Source organism: Microcaecilia unicolor, chromosome 1, assembly GCF_901765095.1.
Source record: "Microcaecilia unicolor chromosome 1, aMicUni1.1, whole genome shotgun sequence".
Lineage (NCBI taxonomy): Eukaryota > Metazoa > Chordata > Amphibia > Gymnophiona > Siphonopidae > Microcaecilia > Microcaecilia unicolor.
The window spans coordinates 406,731,961-406,745,772 of record NC_044031.1 but is presented as its reverse complement, the minus strand read 5'-3'; the positions used below and the strand labels follow the sequence as shown (position 1 = coordinate 406,745,772).

Genomic DNA, 13,812 nt, shown 5'->3' with positions numbered 1-13,812 from the left:
GGATGGTATTTAAATTTTTGACCCTCGCAGCTGTTCCTCTAAGTTTTTTTTCACCGTTCTTCTCATTTTATCATAGTCTCTTTTTGAAAGTTAAACGCTAACATATTGGATTTCCTGGGCATACTTACTCCAAAGCTATCAAATTTGATCATATTATGATCACTGTTATCAAGTGGCCCCAATCACCATTACCTCCCGCACCAGATCATGCACTCCACTAAGGACTAGGTCTAGAATTTTTTCTTCTCTTGTCTGCTCTTGTACCAGCTGCACCATGAAGCAGTCCTTGATTTCGTCAATGAATTTTACCTCCTTAGTATGCCCCAATGTTACATTTACCTAGTCAATATTGGGGTAATTGAAATCACAAATTCACTCTAAATAATTCTACTATAGTATACACGAGTATTGGAGGTGTACTACTGCCAACACATATGAAAAAAGTGGAGAAAAAAGACTTCAGAAATTCTAACGAGTGCTCTTCATGTGGAAAACCACCTTTCAAATTTCTAGCACTCTAGTTCTTCAATCACCAGTCTTCACAAAAAAACTCCACTCTTCTAATTCATATAATGCATGCCTACACACCTTTTCACAATACTCGATGTTGAAGGCTCAAATCATAGTGAACAAACGGTGAAAATAATTTCAACTTAACTGAAATATTCTGTCATCGCATATAATGTTCCAAAAGCCCAACAGGAGACCCTGTTTCGCCAATCCTAGGCTGTTTCAAGGGCCAAAGTTCTCATAAAGACAGTTCATTCTTGTTTTCCAATTTCACCGCATTCAACTGCCTCTTATCGGCATCACCCATTATTATTGTGTTGCCCAGTTTGTTAGCCTCCCTAATTTCCGATAACATTTCTACATCAGTCTGTTCATCCTGGCCAGGTGGATGATAGTACACTCCTATCACTGTCCTTTTTCCCTTTACACATGGAATTTCAATCCATAGGGATTCCAGGATGTGGTTTCTTTCCTGCAGAATTTTCAATCTATTTGATTCAAGGCCTTCCCTAACATACAATGCTACCCCTCCACCCTATCACTACGATATAATTTGTACCTCGGTATGACAGTGTCCCACTGGTTATCCTCCTTCTACTAGGTCTCAGAGATGCCTATTATATCTAATTTTTCATTTAGTGCAATATATTCTAACACTCCCATCTTATTTCTTAGGCTCCTGGCATTCGCATATAGACATTTCAAACTATGTTTGCTGTTCCTATTTACATCATGCTCTGTACTTGACAGTATTAAATTTGCAATCTTTTGTCTGATTTTTATTTTTAAGGACACCTGATCTACTATGGTCTCTTTTGCAACCTCACTATCAGGATACCCTATCTTCCCTGTTTTGGTGATATGTTTGAAAGACACCTTATCCTGAACCATGCGCTTTTTCTAGTTTAAAAGCTGCTCTCTCTCCTTTTTAAATGCCGATACCAGCAGCCTGGTCCCACCCTTGTTAAGGTGGCGCCCATCCTTTCAGAATAGGTTCCCCTTCCCCAGAATGTTGCCCAGTTCCTAACAAATCTACAAAACAACTTTGTAATAGTGGTGCAGGTTTGTGGTTGAGATGGATGGGTACCCTTGGTAGAGTGACGGTGGGGGGAGAAGGGGGCATGTAATTGTTATATACCTTTGTGGGATATTTGTATTTTTATTGTGATCTGCTATGGACAAAGGCAGAATATAAATGTTTAAACCATTAAGATGTGGCATGGAGTTAATGGTCACCAAATAAAAGCGCTAAAGGTTCATTTTCAATCTGCTCTTCTGAGCATCGCATCTGCACTGTTCTGTTCTCTAAAAATGTGGTGGGAAAACATTTCAGCATGTGAATTTGAATCATCTGCAAACACAAGATTGGAGAGCATGTTTGTCACACCTGATCCACAGTCACTAAGTGCAATGAAATCTTCAAACATATCACAACACATGCACACACATAAAGACAGCAGAAGAAGCAACACACAATAGGAACTTCAGTGTAAAAGCTACAGTGAGAATAAAATACAGTACCTTAACAGAATTGTTTGGTTTCATTCCACATCTGTAGGTTCTTGCCATTTGGTGGGTAAGCTGGATTTCCTTTGTCAGCTGACGCCATTTTCCACATTCAGGTTTAGTACACTGCACCTGAAAAATATTGATTCCTTTTAAAGGTTTTTTATAGAGAGTTTAGCTAAGGTGACTCAAACCAGTTGGGTTTTCATGGTATCCCTAATGAACAGGGAATAGATTTGCATACAAGGGAGGTAGATGAGCTAATTCCACCTCTGCTCCACCCATTCTCCACTTCCTGTACTTTCCAGGTGTCTACACCCACAGGCAATTTATAAGAGCCTACTTGAACATGTAAAACACTGTTTCAACACTCAAATCACTTACCTAAGTGTACAGAGGTGGCAGAAGAACATACTCCCACCTTTGCTAACTACAGGAAAATTCTAATTTTCTACAGAAACTCTGGTTTGACCTTTAAAATCAAAAGACAGGAGCAAAAGCAGAAGTGAGTTTGCTGGTAGAGATAAGGACATCTGAGCTAGAGACACTGAAATCCTTCATTAGAGAAGGGTGCTACCCTATTAAACTGCATTTATTTATCTCGTCTCACATTACATGTGATGGGCCTATTTACTAACGACTGCATTAATGCAGTTTACAAATGCCAACATGGCAGCATTCTCCACTAAATCTAGCTTCCAGATGCATAACACAACAGTTAATAGTTTGGCTGTGTTATGCCACTGGAGTGGCATTTAGGATTTATGAGAGCTTACATCCACTGTATGGCACTATAGACCACTATAATCATCTCAGAATGATTTAATCTCCAAACAATATAGCGATCTTATCAAATATGGCCATAGCTCATCTGCTAGCTTTTTACTATGAACATAAAAAAAAAACAACTTATGAGATGAATTCCCATACTATGGCACATTCCTGTATAACATAAGAACTCTCCCTCTGATTTTGCCATCTTAATTTTTGTTTTATAATTTGCTACAACTCACAAATTATGAACAGTAAACACATATATTATTCTCAAAAGATATCTCTGTAAGACATCTGTGTAAGAAAAAGGACGTCACAGCCAGACACCAGAGATTTCTCTTTCTACAGCTAGAAAAAGTCCAAAGACAAAACAAAAATTTTAATTGGGAAAAAAAGCGTTGAAGAAAAAAAAAAAGGGTTTTAACCTAGATTCTAAAAAGGTTTGGCTATGTTAAAGTTTTCTAAATATTTTTCCCATCTCTAATTTAGGAAAATAGGATAAAACTGGTTAAGTAGGATAAGGAACAGAGTGACTATTAAAAAAAAAAGTGAATTCCAACTCCAAGTACAAGCCAATTGGAAAAACCAAATATAGATGGAAAAAGCAAACATGCGCACTTGAGTGACACTGTACACAGCTAAGAACGAACATGCATGTTCATTATAAACCATTTCCAGGCACTCATAAAATCTGACTCACAAATCAAATCTGGCTGAAACTTGCCAGCTTTCATGCCAAACTACAGTAGAATGTTTAGTATGGTTTTTTTATTAACTGCATTTTAGAAATGTTACTAAGAAAAACATACACTCAAACTATGCCCCTTAATAGCCTTAAATACATAAACCCAAATTCAATCAACTGATAAGTTGCTCTCAATAACAGTCATATTGTTTCATCAAATTACAACATAAACATCAGTTACACCAAGGCATCTAATTCATGTTACCCATATTCTCATAAATACAATTCTGTGCCTTCCAGTTGTACATATGCTCATGCAGAATTGTTTTTCTAATACAAAACATCTTAGCAGGTCAGTCAAGAACCCATACTGGATTTTGGCACACTAATCTCCATATTGAATGGGACTGATTCTCTGATCATATTACTCATCTCTACATATGCTGTGGGTCAGCAGGGACCTTACCTAAGATCCTTTGGAAACTAAGATGCCCCTTTGTGTTATATCAATGTGCTAGTGGTATGGCAGGGCAACTGTATTAATTTCAGTTCTGATGCTTAAATTAATATACATATTAGCACCAATGTATGCACAAATGGCAGCTCTGAACATACATATAATGTGGGCACCACAGCTGGAACTGTAATTCAGAAGGTCTAAAATAAAAACTTGCTCTGACTACCCCAAACCCAACCTCATATTATATAAATATTATCCAGATTTGCAATCAATTTAAAATATATGGATAATGAAGTTATATGTTCATTGGCAGGCCAGGGAACATGTGGAGGGGCATTTTTGATCGGGGACGCCCATCTCTAAGGGCGCCCATCTCAGAGGACGGTGCCACGAAGGGGCGGCGCCGACCGTATTTTCGAAACAAGATGGGCATCCATCTTTCGTTTCGAGAATACGATTGGGGGGGCCCAAATCTCAACATTTAGGTCAACATTAGAGATGGTCAACCTAAATGCTGAGATCGTCAGATTTAGAGATGGGCGCCCTCGGTTTTCAGCAATAATGGAAACCGATGGCGCCCATCTCAAAAACGAACAAATCCAAGGCATTTTGTCGTGGAAGGGGCCAAGATTCGTAATGCACTGGTCCTCCTCACATGCCAGGGCACCAACCGGGCACCCTAGGGGGCACTACAGTGGACTTCGCAAATTGGTCCCATGTGCATAGCTCCCTTACCTTGGGTGCTGAGCCCCCCCCAAAACCCACTCCCCACAACTATACACCACTACCATAGCCCTAAGGGGTGAAGGGGGGAACCTACATGTGGGTACAGTGGGTTTGGGGTGGGTTTTGAAGGGCTCCCATTTTCCACCACAAGTGTAACAGGTGGGGGGGGGGGGGATGGGCCTGGGTCCGCCTGCCTGAAGTCCACTGCACCCACTAAAACTGCTCCAGGGTCCTGTATACTGCTGCGATGGACCCGAGTATGACATTTGAGGATGGCATAGAGGCTGGCAAAAAAATGTTTTTAAAGTTGGTTTTTTTGAGGGTGGGAGGGGGGTTAGTGACCACTGGGGGAGTCAGGGGAGGTGATCCCCAATTCCTTCCGGTGGTCATCTGGTCAGTTCGGGCACTTTTTTGGAACATGGACCTGAAAAAAAGGGACCAAATAAAGTGGACCAAATTCTCGCCAGGGACGGCCTTCTTTTTTTCCATTATCGGCCGAGGGCGCCCATCTTTTAAGCACGCCCCTGTCCCACCTTCGCTACCCTTCCGACACGCCCCCGGGAATTTTGTTTGTCCCCACGACGGACTGCAGTTGGGGGCACCCAAAATCGGCTTTCGATTATACGGATTTGGGCGCCCGCAGGAGAAGGACGCCCATCTCCCGATTTGTGTCGAAAGATGGGCGCCCTTCTCGTTCAAAAATAAGCTGGATAATTTCATTTAAATATCTGGCCAGTTCTTCATATCTTTGCAACATGACTTCAATCTAACAGTCTTACAAATGGAACCATTATGACAACCTCCAAATTAGTCTGAAACGGTGAACTGACATTTCCACTAAATTCTTAAAAGCTACAGAGCTAAACTGCAAACTCTGACTGCTCTAACGCTGGAATCCTTACCCAGTAAGGAAGCTGCTGATCTGCCATGAAAGCTTTCGGACTAGGCTCACTTTTACCATTACCGGTCCAAATTCTTTTCCAGGATGCATATTTCTCATAACCATCTTTATGACTAAAAGATAAAAGAACAAATCAATGGTCAAAGAATGAGATGGTTTCTATTCACTCCATACCACACACTGGAGAGCCCCTTGAATTTTAAAAGCACTCCACTTTCCCTGCATTACAAAAGCAGGCCTATTAAACAAATTCAGTAGCGAACACGTTACTGGAAACAATCAAGTATCTTGCTTAGGTAGAGTGAACTTTCATCTCTCATATGAGGCAGAGAAAGCAGAAGAAATTTGAATTTATTGTTTCTAGTCCATCCTTATCCAGGGCGGAGTACAAATATACATACATAAAATTAAAGAGCGAATCACAAAAACATAAGGTACAATTACAAAAAACATCCAATAGAATGCCGTTCCAGCAGGGAGTCCAATCAATCTACATTATTCCTTCAATGAGCAAACAGCCACTCACAATCCCCAGGTCCCTGTCAAGCAGTTTAGAGTAGGGGTTCTCAACTTAGTCCTCGGGTCACACTAGGCCAGTCTGATTTTAAAGATATCCACAATGGGATATGAATGAGATAAATTTGCACACAGTGGAGGCAGAGCATGCAAATTTATCTCAAGCATATTTATCATGGATATCCTAAAAACCTAACTGGCTGAGTGTGTCCCCGAGGACTGGGTTGAGAGCATGTAGGAGAAGTGGCTGAACTACCAATGAAAGGGACTAAGATCTTAGCTCAATAATTCCCGCATACTTCTGTAGCTCTGTGGTGCAGAGAAAACTTGGGCCATGTGTCCCAGAAACATTTTATTTCATTTTTGCATGCCAAAAAGAACCAGTGAATGACCCAAAAACCAACCTACCTGCGATAATAATGATCGAAGCACTCATTGCAGAAATGCTCCCCACAGGAGAGATGATACCACCTAGATGTGTAACCGTTTTTAGCGCACCTAAAGTGAACAGAGAATTTCAACACAGGATGACACATTTAAAGAACTGATCTGCAAAAGCATCTCTGCTATAGGTGCAAGAATGAAAGGCAGCAGGGAGATTATTGGTGAACCCTGCCATTATCCCATGTAAACAAGTATGCACAACTTTGTATGTCTGAGGCATTATGCTGCCCTAAATCATCATTATTTAAACAGTACTCAGGAGCAGATCAGTCAAGGAAGTTGATGGCCAACCTAAAAATCAGCAATAACAACCCCCTTCCCCTCCCCCTAGTAGATCAGCCGGGAGTTAAACAATGATAAAGAACCACTTTTTCCTGATTCTTTCATTCTTTGAGAGCTCGATAGCAATGTTCCCTCAAAGATGCTTGTGCACACACCTGCACAGTTTTCCTCCAGTGAGGGTCCAAGAAAACAGCAAGGCAAACGATCCGCAAACTCCAAGGTGGAAAACGACGAAGTAGATCAGTGGTAAATGTAAACAAATGTTATTAATAAAATATACTGCCCGACAGACGAAACACGGTCTGTGTCAGGCAGTATATTTTATTAATAAAATTTGTTTACACGTACCACTGATCTGCTTTGTTGTTTTCCAGTTTTCTTCCAGTGCCATACATGCTGCTAACCTCACTGCCCCACAAAAACAGCTATGCTGGCAGGAGCACGCAAGTGCTAGCCCTTTGAACATGCTCATGGGGCCAGTAATTATGGGGCAGAATGGCTGGGAATGGCACGGTGTACACCCTTGAACAACTGACTGATTTTGTGAATAAGAAACAAATATTGCACAGAAAAATCAGGTTACAGACATCATCATAGTACCAAGTCTCTCTTGTGCTCAGTAGTAGATGAGGTGCAGGTAATGGGGTATCAAGGTGATAACACTCTGTGGCTTCAGTTTGATTTGAGTGGTTCGTTTATCATATCATTTATTAGCTTGATATGCCACTTCTTTTATGCACGAGTTGAGGCGGTTTACACTGTCTTCCATTCAAAACTGCTTAATTTGATGCAGGGCCTTCGAGAGACAGAGCCAGGCCCAGGGCAGGGCAGCCACAGCACCGCCCCCTCCCACTCGGTACACAGCCACCGCCCCTCACTCGCTCAGGCCACCGCCACCCCCTACCTTCCTGCATCACTGCGTCTGCTCCTCCCCAGCCTCCGAGGGGGAGGGGCCCGACACTGGGGTCTGTCTCTCTTCTGCTTCTGTGTGCCAGGACTGGGTTATCGCGTTAATGCAATCACCCGGGTCCTGACAGGAGCAGGAGAGAGGCAGGTGCCGGGCCCAGGGAATTCTGCACCCCCCCCTCTTGGCGGCCCTAATTTGATGTATAAAGGTGGAGATTCGTTCCACTGTACTGAAGTGATTCTAGTCATACTTTACCAATCGTTCTCTGTTTGTTGGCATCAGTGGCTCGGATTTTGGTGGCAAAACATTGGAAACAAACTACAGTACCAACTGTGGCTTTCAGCAAAGTGGATTATTGTTGTCTTATGCCTAAGCTCACAGCTAAAAAAACGTAGACACCTTTTACAGTTCTCAAAAAATATGGACGCCCTATATGCGATGGCGAGATATAATAACAAAATCCTTCATACAGAAATAACTGTTTATTTCTTGATTCATCACCACGATTGAAGTCCTTGCATTGTTATTCAAGTTGGGTTAAGGAGGAGGGAAGGGATCTTACTGAGGGGATGGGAACTGTGACAACACAAAAAAAACAAATAATTGTATCATTGCTTTAATTGTGAACATGCTTGTTTTTGGCAGTCTGGATAAATAAAATATGGGTGGGGGGGATTTGTATGTGTTTAGATCTGCAGTTGAAGTTACCGATTTTGAAATAGCGAGCAATGCTCAAAGGAATTTGCATGCAAATGAGCTGCATGCAATTTCAGCAAGCAACTCGGTAGGGAAAGCAACTAGTGCATGCGTAGAACAGTAACTTCCTAATTGTCAATGCTATACGCATGCCCAAGAAAAAGAAAAGCTATAACCGCGTCATAGCCATTATCCTAGGCCTGTGTCATACACATCCACCAGAAAAATGCCATGGGATTCCACAAACAACTTTCACTCTCATGGGGGTTTGTTGCTCATATGTAAATATATGAAAGCCGTGTGTAGCTTTTTTCCAGCTGCAAGTGCCATAGACGCAACTCCACTACATGCTTCTGCCTTTTTTTTTTTTGTTCCGTGACAACTTTTTCACACTGCTGTTATGCACTGAACACACGCACATAGCATATTTAACACACAAATGATAACAGACTGCTCTGCCCAGAAGTCACTGTCATACTACAACAGCTCCAGACCTCCCATAAAAGTCTGCATGTTAAAGGAAGGTGTTCCTTTCTATGCATCGCTTGGAATGCTCATTTTAATAGTAATCAGCTCGATGTAATACATTTGCATAGGATTATCATTAGCTGCTACCGCGAATGGTAAGATCAATGCAGAACCCCTTTGTGCATTATTCACTGAATAATGTGAATGCTAAACCAGCTAGAACCAGTCTAAATCGGATGTTGCTAGCACAGTAAGCTCTGTGCATCAGCCCCTTGGTCAGGAACACCATAATGCTAGATATGCTTATCGCCATAGTGGTACACTGCACTTGAATAAGCTGCCTATACATGTTACATCTTATGAATTCCAGAAAGAAGCTCTCTGTGGCACAATGCAAGTACTATGGCGAGTGTTAGAAGTAAATTGGACAGACTGAGATCATACTCCACATGCCCTGGCTTACGAGTGAGGTTCATTCTTATCATGGTATGTGCAACACTAACCCACTTAGAGAAACTGCCCCCAAGACAAACTGAAGGTCCATCAAGCCTAGTATCCTGTTTCCAGCAATGGCCCATCCAGGTCACAAGTACTTGGAAAGATCCAAAAAGAGTAAAACAGATTTTACGCTGCTTGGCTCAGGACTAAGTAGTTGATTTTCCCAAGTCCATCTTATAGCTTTTGGAAATTTCTTTTAGGACCTTATCCAAACGTTTTTTTAAATCCTGCTAAGCCAACTTCTTTCACCACATTCTCCCAGAGTTTAATTACATGTAAGTAAAGAAATGTTTTCTCCAATTTGTTTTAAATTTACTACTTAGTAGCTTCATTGTGTACACCTTCATTCTTGTGAATTGCTTCTTTACTCTTTCCAAAAAATAAAACTACCTATTACACTCCACTCAGGATTTTACAGACCTCTATCACAAATCCCCTCAGCTATCTCTTCTCCAAGTTGAAGAGCCCTAACATCTTTAGCCTTTCCTCATAGATAGTCCTCTGCTTCCTTAAAGAAGATGAGAAGAAATAACCATGACCATGCTATTCAGGGATTTTTTTACTTCTCTCATGTGCCTTAAGGAAGCAGCTCTTAACGTGTGCGTGTATCATAAAGGTCCACTGTACATGATTAATAAAAGGTCAGTGGGAAGGAAAAGAAAACATTGCATCTAATTTACAAGGGAGAGGTCACATGCTACAAGTTTTCACTAATGACCTTTCACAAACAAATCCAGAACATACTCATTCTGTACAGGAGCTATAGGATCCCTACTGCTGAGCTCTACCGGTTATACTGCCCTGGAATCCTGCTTGCCTCAAACTCTTATTCCTTTGGACCTCTACTGCACCAAAGTGCAGTAATTATTTGTAGTTACCATATGATAACTTCAAAATTCAAACATGATAAAAACTTCAGGAGAATCCTGGTGTTTCTGGGATGGCTGCCAGGCAGTCAATGCAGAAAGCTACTACCACACCTTAACAGCACATCAGATAACATATCACGAAGTTAATATCACCTGTAAAGGTGTAGCTAATGGCTCTGCATTCTCTGCATATTAACAGTTAACACATGGTAACGTTATCTCCAATAACTGTAAGACACAGTAGCCACCCATTTCATATCGCCAGATAGCATTTCCCACTTCAGCTGCTTAACATGAGAATTAGCACATACTAATAGTTAAATATGCTGCAATAATAGCTCGAGCCCACTTGGTGAGTGCAAAACAGTTACCACATTTAACAGTGCTGCTAAGTAAATGAACCCTTTTACCTGCTAACAGCAGCACACCACCATCATACTGGATAGGAAATCCTCAAAGCCTAGAACTACACTCAGCCAGAAAACACATCCTTCAATTTTGTTATGATTTGTCACTAAAATGTATTTGTGAGGGGAAGGAGTGGCTTAGTTTGCAGTGAACTTCAGGAAAAGTGCTGTAATGATCATACGGAAATCAAATCCTCCATTTATACATGGCACAACTGTATCAGGGGCAACTGCAGTTCAAGCTTCTACATACTTTCCTGTCAATGTGTCCCACCCCTTCTTTAGGGACAGCACTTTAAAGGACAAGAGAGCAATTCAGTCTCTCTGTGCATACAGTCTTCTGTCTACCAGACATGACTGCCAATGGCCAGCCTATTATAGTCAAATTATGCTAGTGGATTTCATTAACGTGACCACCTGTCCATTAAAACTGTGCAGAAACCTTTCCTTTTCAATGGGTTGAGGGGAGTGAAGTATTTCGGGATTTTTCTTACTATTAGGCCATCTGATCTCTTTGCTACGAGCTATCCTAAATGTTGTAAATCTCTCAGGGAGGATCTCTGCAGATAGAAGGGATAGAATCTTACTTGGTTCAGTAGAGTTACTATCCTCGAGATGATGGCGCCACCATGAATTATTATCTGTTTTTCAGGTCTTGCCCATGGCAATGCCCAGGAAATACCTTCAAACTATAGAATCTGATTTTTGTCGCTTTACGTGGTTTGATAGGAATCCTAGATTTTCCAAGGAAGTTCTCTATAGGAGTAGAGAGGTTCAGGGACTGGGGGTTCCCAATGTAACTACAGAGCAGCACAGGTGAGGGCTGCCATATAATAGTGTCAGTGACAATCTCACATGTTGTGGTTGACTATCAAGCAAACTTTGGCAGGGGATACGCCTTTGAGACATTTTCTCTGGCTCCTGAAGTGCTACAGAAAAGTGTCTCCCAATACGAGTGCTATTAGCTTATATGTGCTCCATCAATGGGGCTTTATGAGCAGGGAGACTGACTTTCAGTCATCTAGATTCACCCCAATATGTTACAATCTATTATTTCTCCATGGACTTACCTCTTCTGTTTTTAAGCTCTGGGACACATACAAGCTCATTTTCAAAGCACTTAGCCTCCCAAAGTTCCATAGAAACCTATGGAACTTAGCCTCCCAAAGTGCTTTGAAAATATGCCTCTAAGGGACTATCAGTCTGGGGTGACTTACATGGTAACTGTACATTGATGACCTTTGAGGTGCTGGCTTGTATTTATCAACTCCCTTCCTCTCACAGGAATGCTTGCATGCAATTAAAGCATCTCTTGACATGTAAAGACCTTCAAGGTAAGTAACATCTCTGGTCAGTCTATCTGGAACACATTAGTGAAGATTTTCATAATACTAAATATTTGAGAACAGCTCTTTATAGATGGCAAATAGAATCTAACCCACCTGGGCATGTGCAAAAGACCAAACTGGAGGGTGGAGGAGTGGATATTGGTACAGAATACAATGAAGCTGAATGGCTGGCCATTGAGGCCTTGTTGCCTAAGCTAGCTGTGTCTACCCATATTCAAGAAAACCATGTAAAAATTATGTACTGATAGTATCTAATTCCAAATAAATTACACAAATGGTAACCTACAGTCTCTCCTAATAGTTGGAAAGGCTGTTCTAGTGTAGTGTCCATGATCCATATCTGGTGGAGTTGTCTCTAAACACAGGCTTTTTGGAGAAGTATTCAATTTCAGCTTAAACTGCTTACTGGGTTACTGGTTCCATGGGATCCCAGTATCTTTTCATTGAATAAGGCAATTCCAGGTTACCTTATTGCTCATTCTGAATTAATGCATTTCTGCTTCAATGTTGCCAGATTGGTTGTTGCAGCTTCTCAGAAGGATCCTGGAGTACCCTCTGTGCAAAAAAGTGGCTGCACAAATTGAGATTTATTTACGAAATGGAATACCTTACAGGGGTTCACCAGAAATCTCTGACAAAGTACATAAGTAATGCCATACTGGGAAAAGACCAAGGGTCCATCGAGCCCAGCATCCTGTCCACGACAGCGGCCAATCCAGGCCAAGGGCACCTGGCAAGCTTCCCAAACGTACAAACATTCTATACATGTTATTCCTGGAATTTTGGAGTTTTCCAAGTCCGTTTAGTAGCGGTTTATGGACTTGTCCTTTAGGAAACCGTCCAACCCCTTTTTAAACTCTGCTAAGCTAACCGCCTTCACCACTTTCTCCGGCAACGAATTCCAGAGTTTAATTACACGTTGGGTGAAGAAAAATTTTCTCCGATTTGTTTTAAATTTACTACACTGTAGTTTCATCGCATGCCCCCTAGTCCTAGTATTTTTGGAAACCGTGAACAGACGCTTCACATCCACCTGTTCCACTCCACTCATTATTTTATATACCTCTATCATGTCTCCCCTCAGCCGTCTCTTCTACAAGCTACAAAGCCCTAGCCTCCTTAGTCTTTCTTCATAGGGAAGTCGTCCCATCCCCGCTATCATTTTAGTCGCCCTTCGCTGCACCTTTTCCAATTCTACTATATCTTTCTTGAGATGCGGTGACCAAAATTGAACACAATACTCAAGGTGCGGTCGCACCATGGAGCGATACAACAGCATTATAACATCCTCACACCTGTTTTCCATACCTTTCCTGATAATACCCAACATTCTATTCGCTTTCTTAGCCGCAACAGCACACTGAGCAGAAGGTTTCAGTGTGTTATCGACGACGACACCCAGATCCCTTTCTTGGTCCGTAACTCCTAACGTGGAACCTTGCATGACGTAGCTATAATTCGGGTTCTTTTTTCCCACATGCGTCACCTTGCACTTGCTCACATTAAACATCATCTGCCATTTAGCCGCCCAGTCTCCCAGTCTCGTAAGGTCCTCTTGTAATTTTTCACAATCCTGTCGCGATTTAACGACTTTGAATAACTTTGTGTCATCAGCAAATTTAATTACCTCGCTAGTTACTCCCATCTCTAAATCATTTATAAATATATTAAAAAGCAGCGGTCCTAGCATGGACCCCTGAGGAACCCCACTAACTACCCTTCTCCATTGTGAATACTGCCCATTTAACCCCACTCTCTGTTTCCTATCCTTCAACCAGTTTTTAATCCACAATAGGACATTTCCTCCTATCCCA

At 41.6% G+C, this 13,812-nt stretch overlaps 1 protein-coding gene across 1 annotated transcript in view; it reads right to left on the bottom strand.

The window, feature by feature from the left end:
• The window catches only part of KDM1B (lysine demethylase 1B), a 173,600-nt gene that overhangs the window by 130,344 nt on the left and 29,444 nt on the right, over positions 1 to 13,812 (bottom strand). The window contains 3 exon segments of the mRNA XM_030211446.1: positions 2,032 to 2,148; positions 5,564 to 5,675; positions 6,487 to 6,576. Of these exon segments, the coding sequence (XP_030067306.1) occupies positions 2,032 to 2,148; positions 5,564 to 5,675; positions 6,487 to 6,576 (319 nt within the window).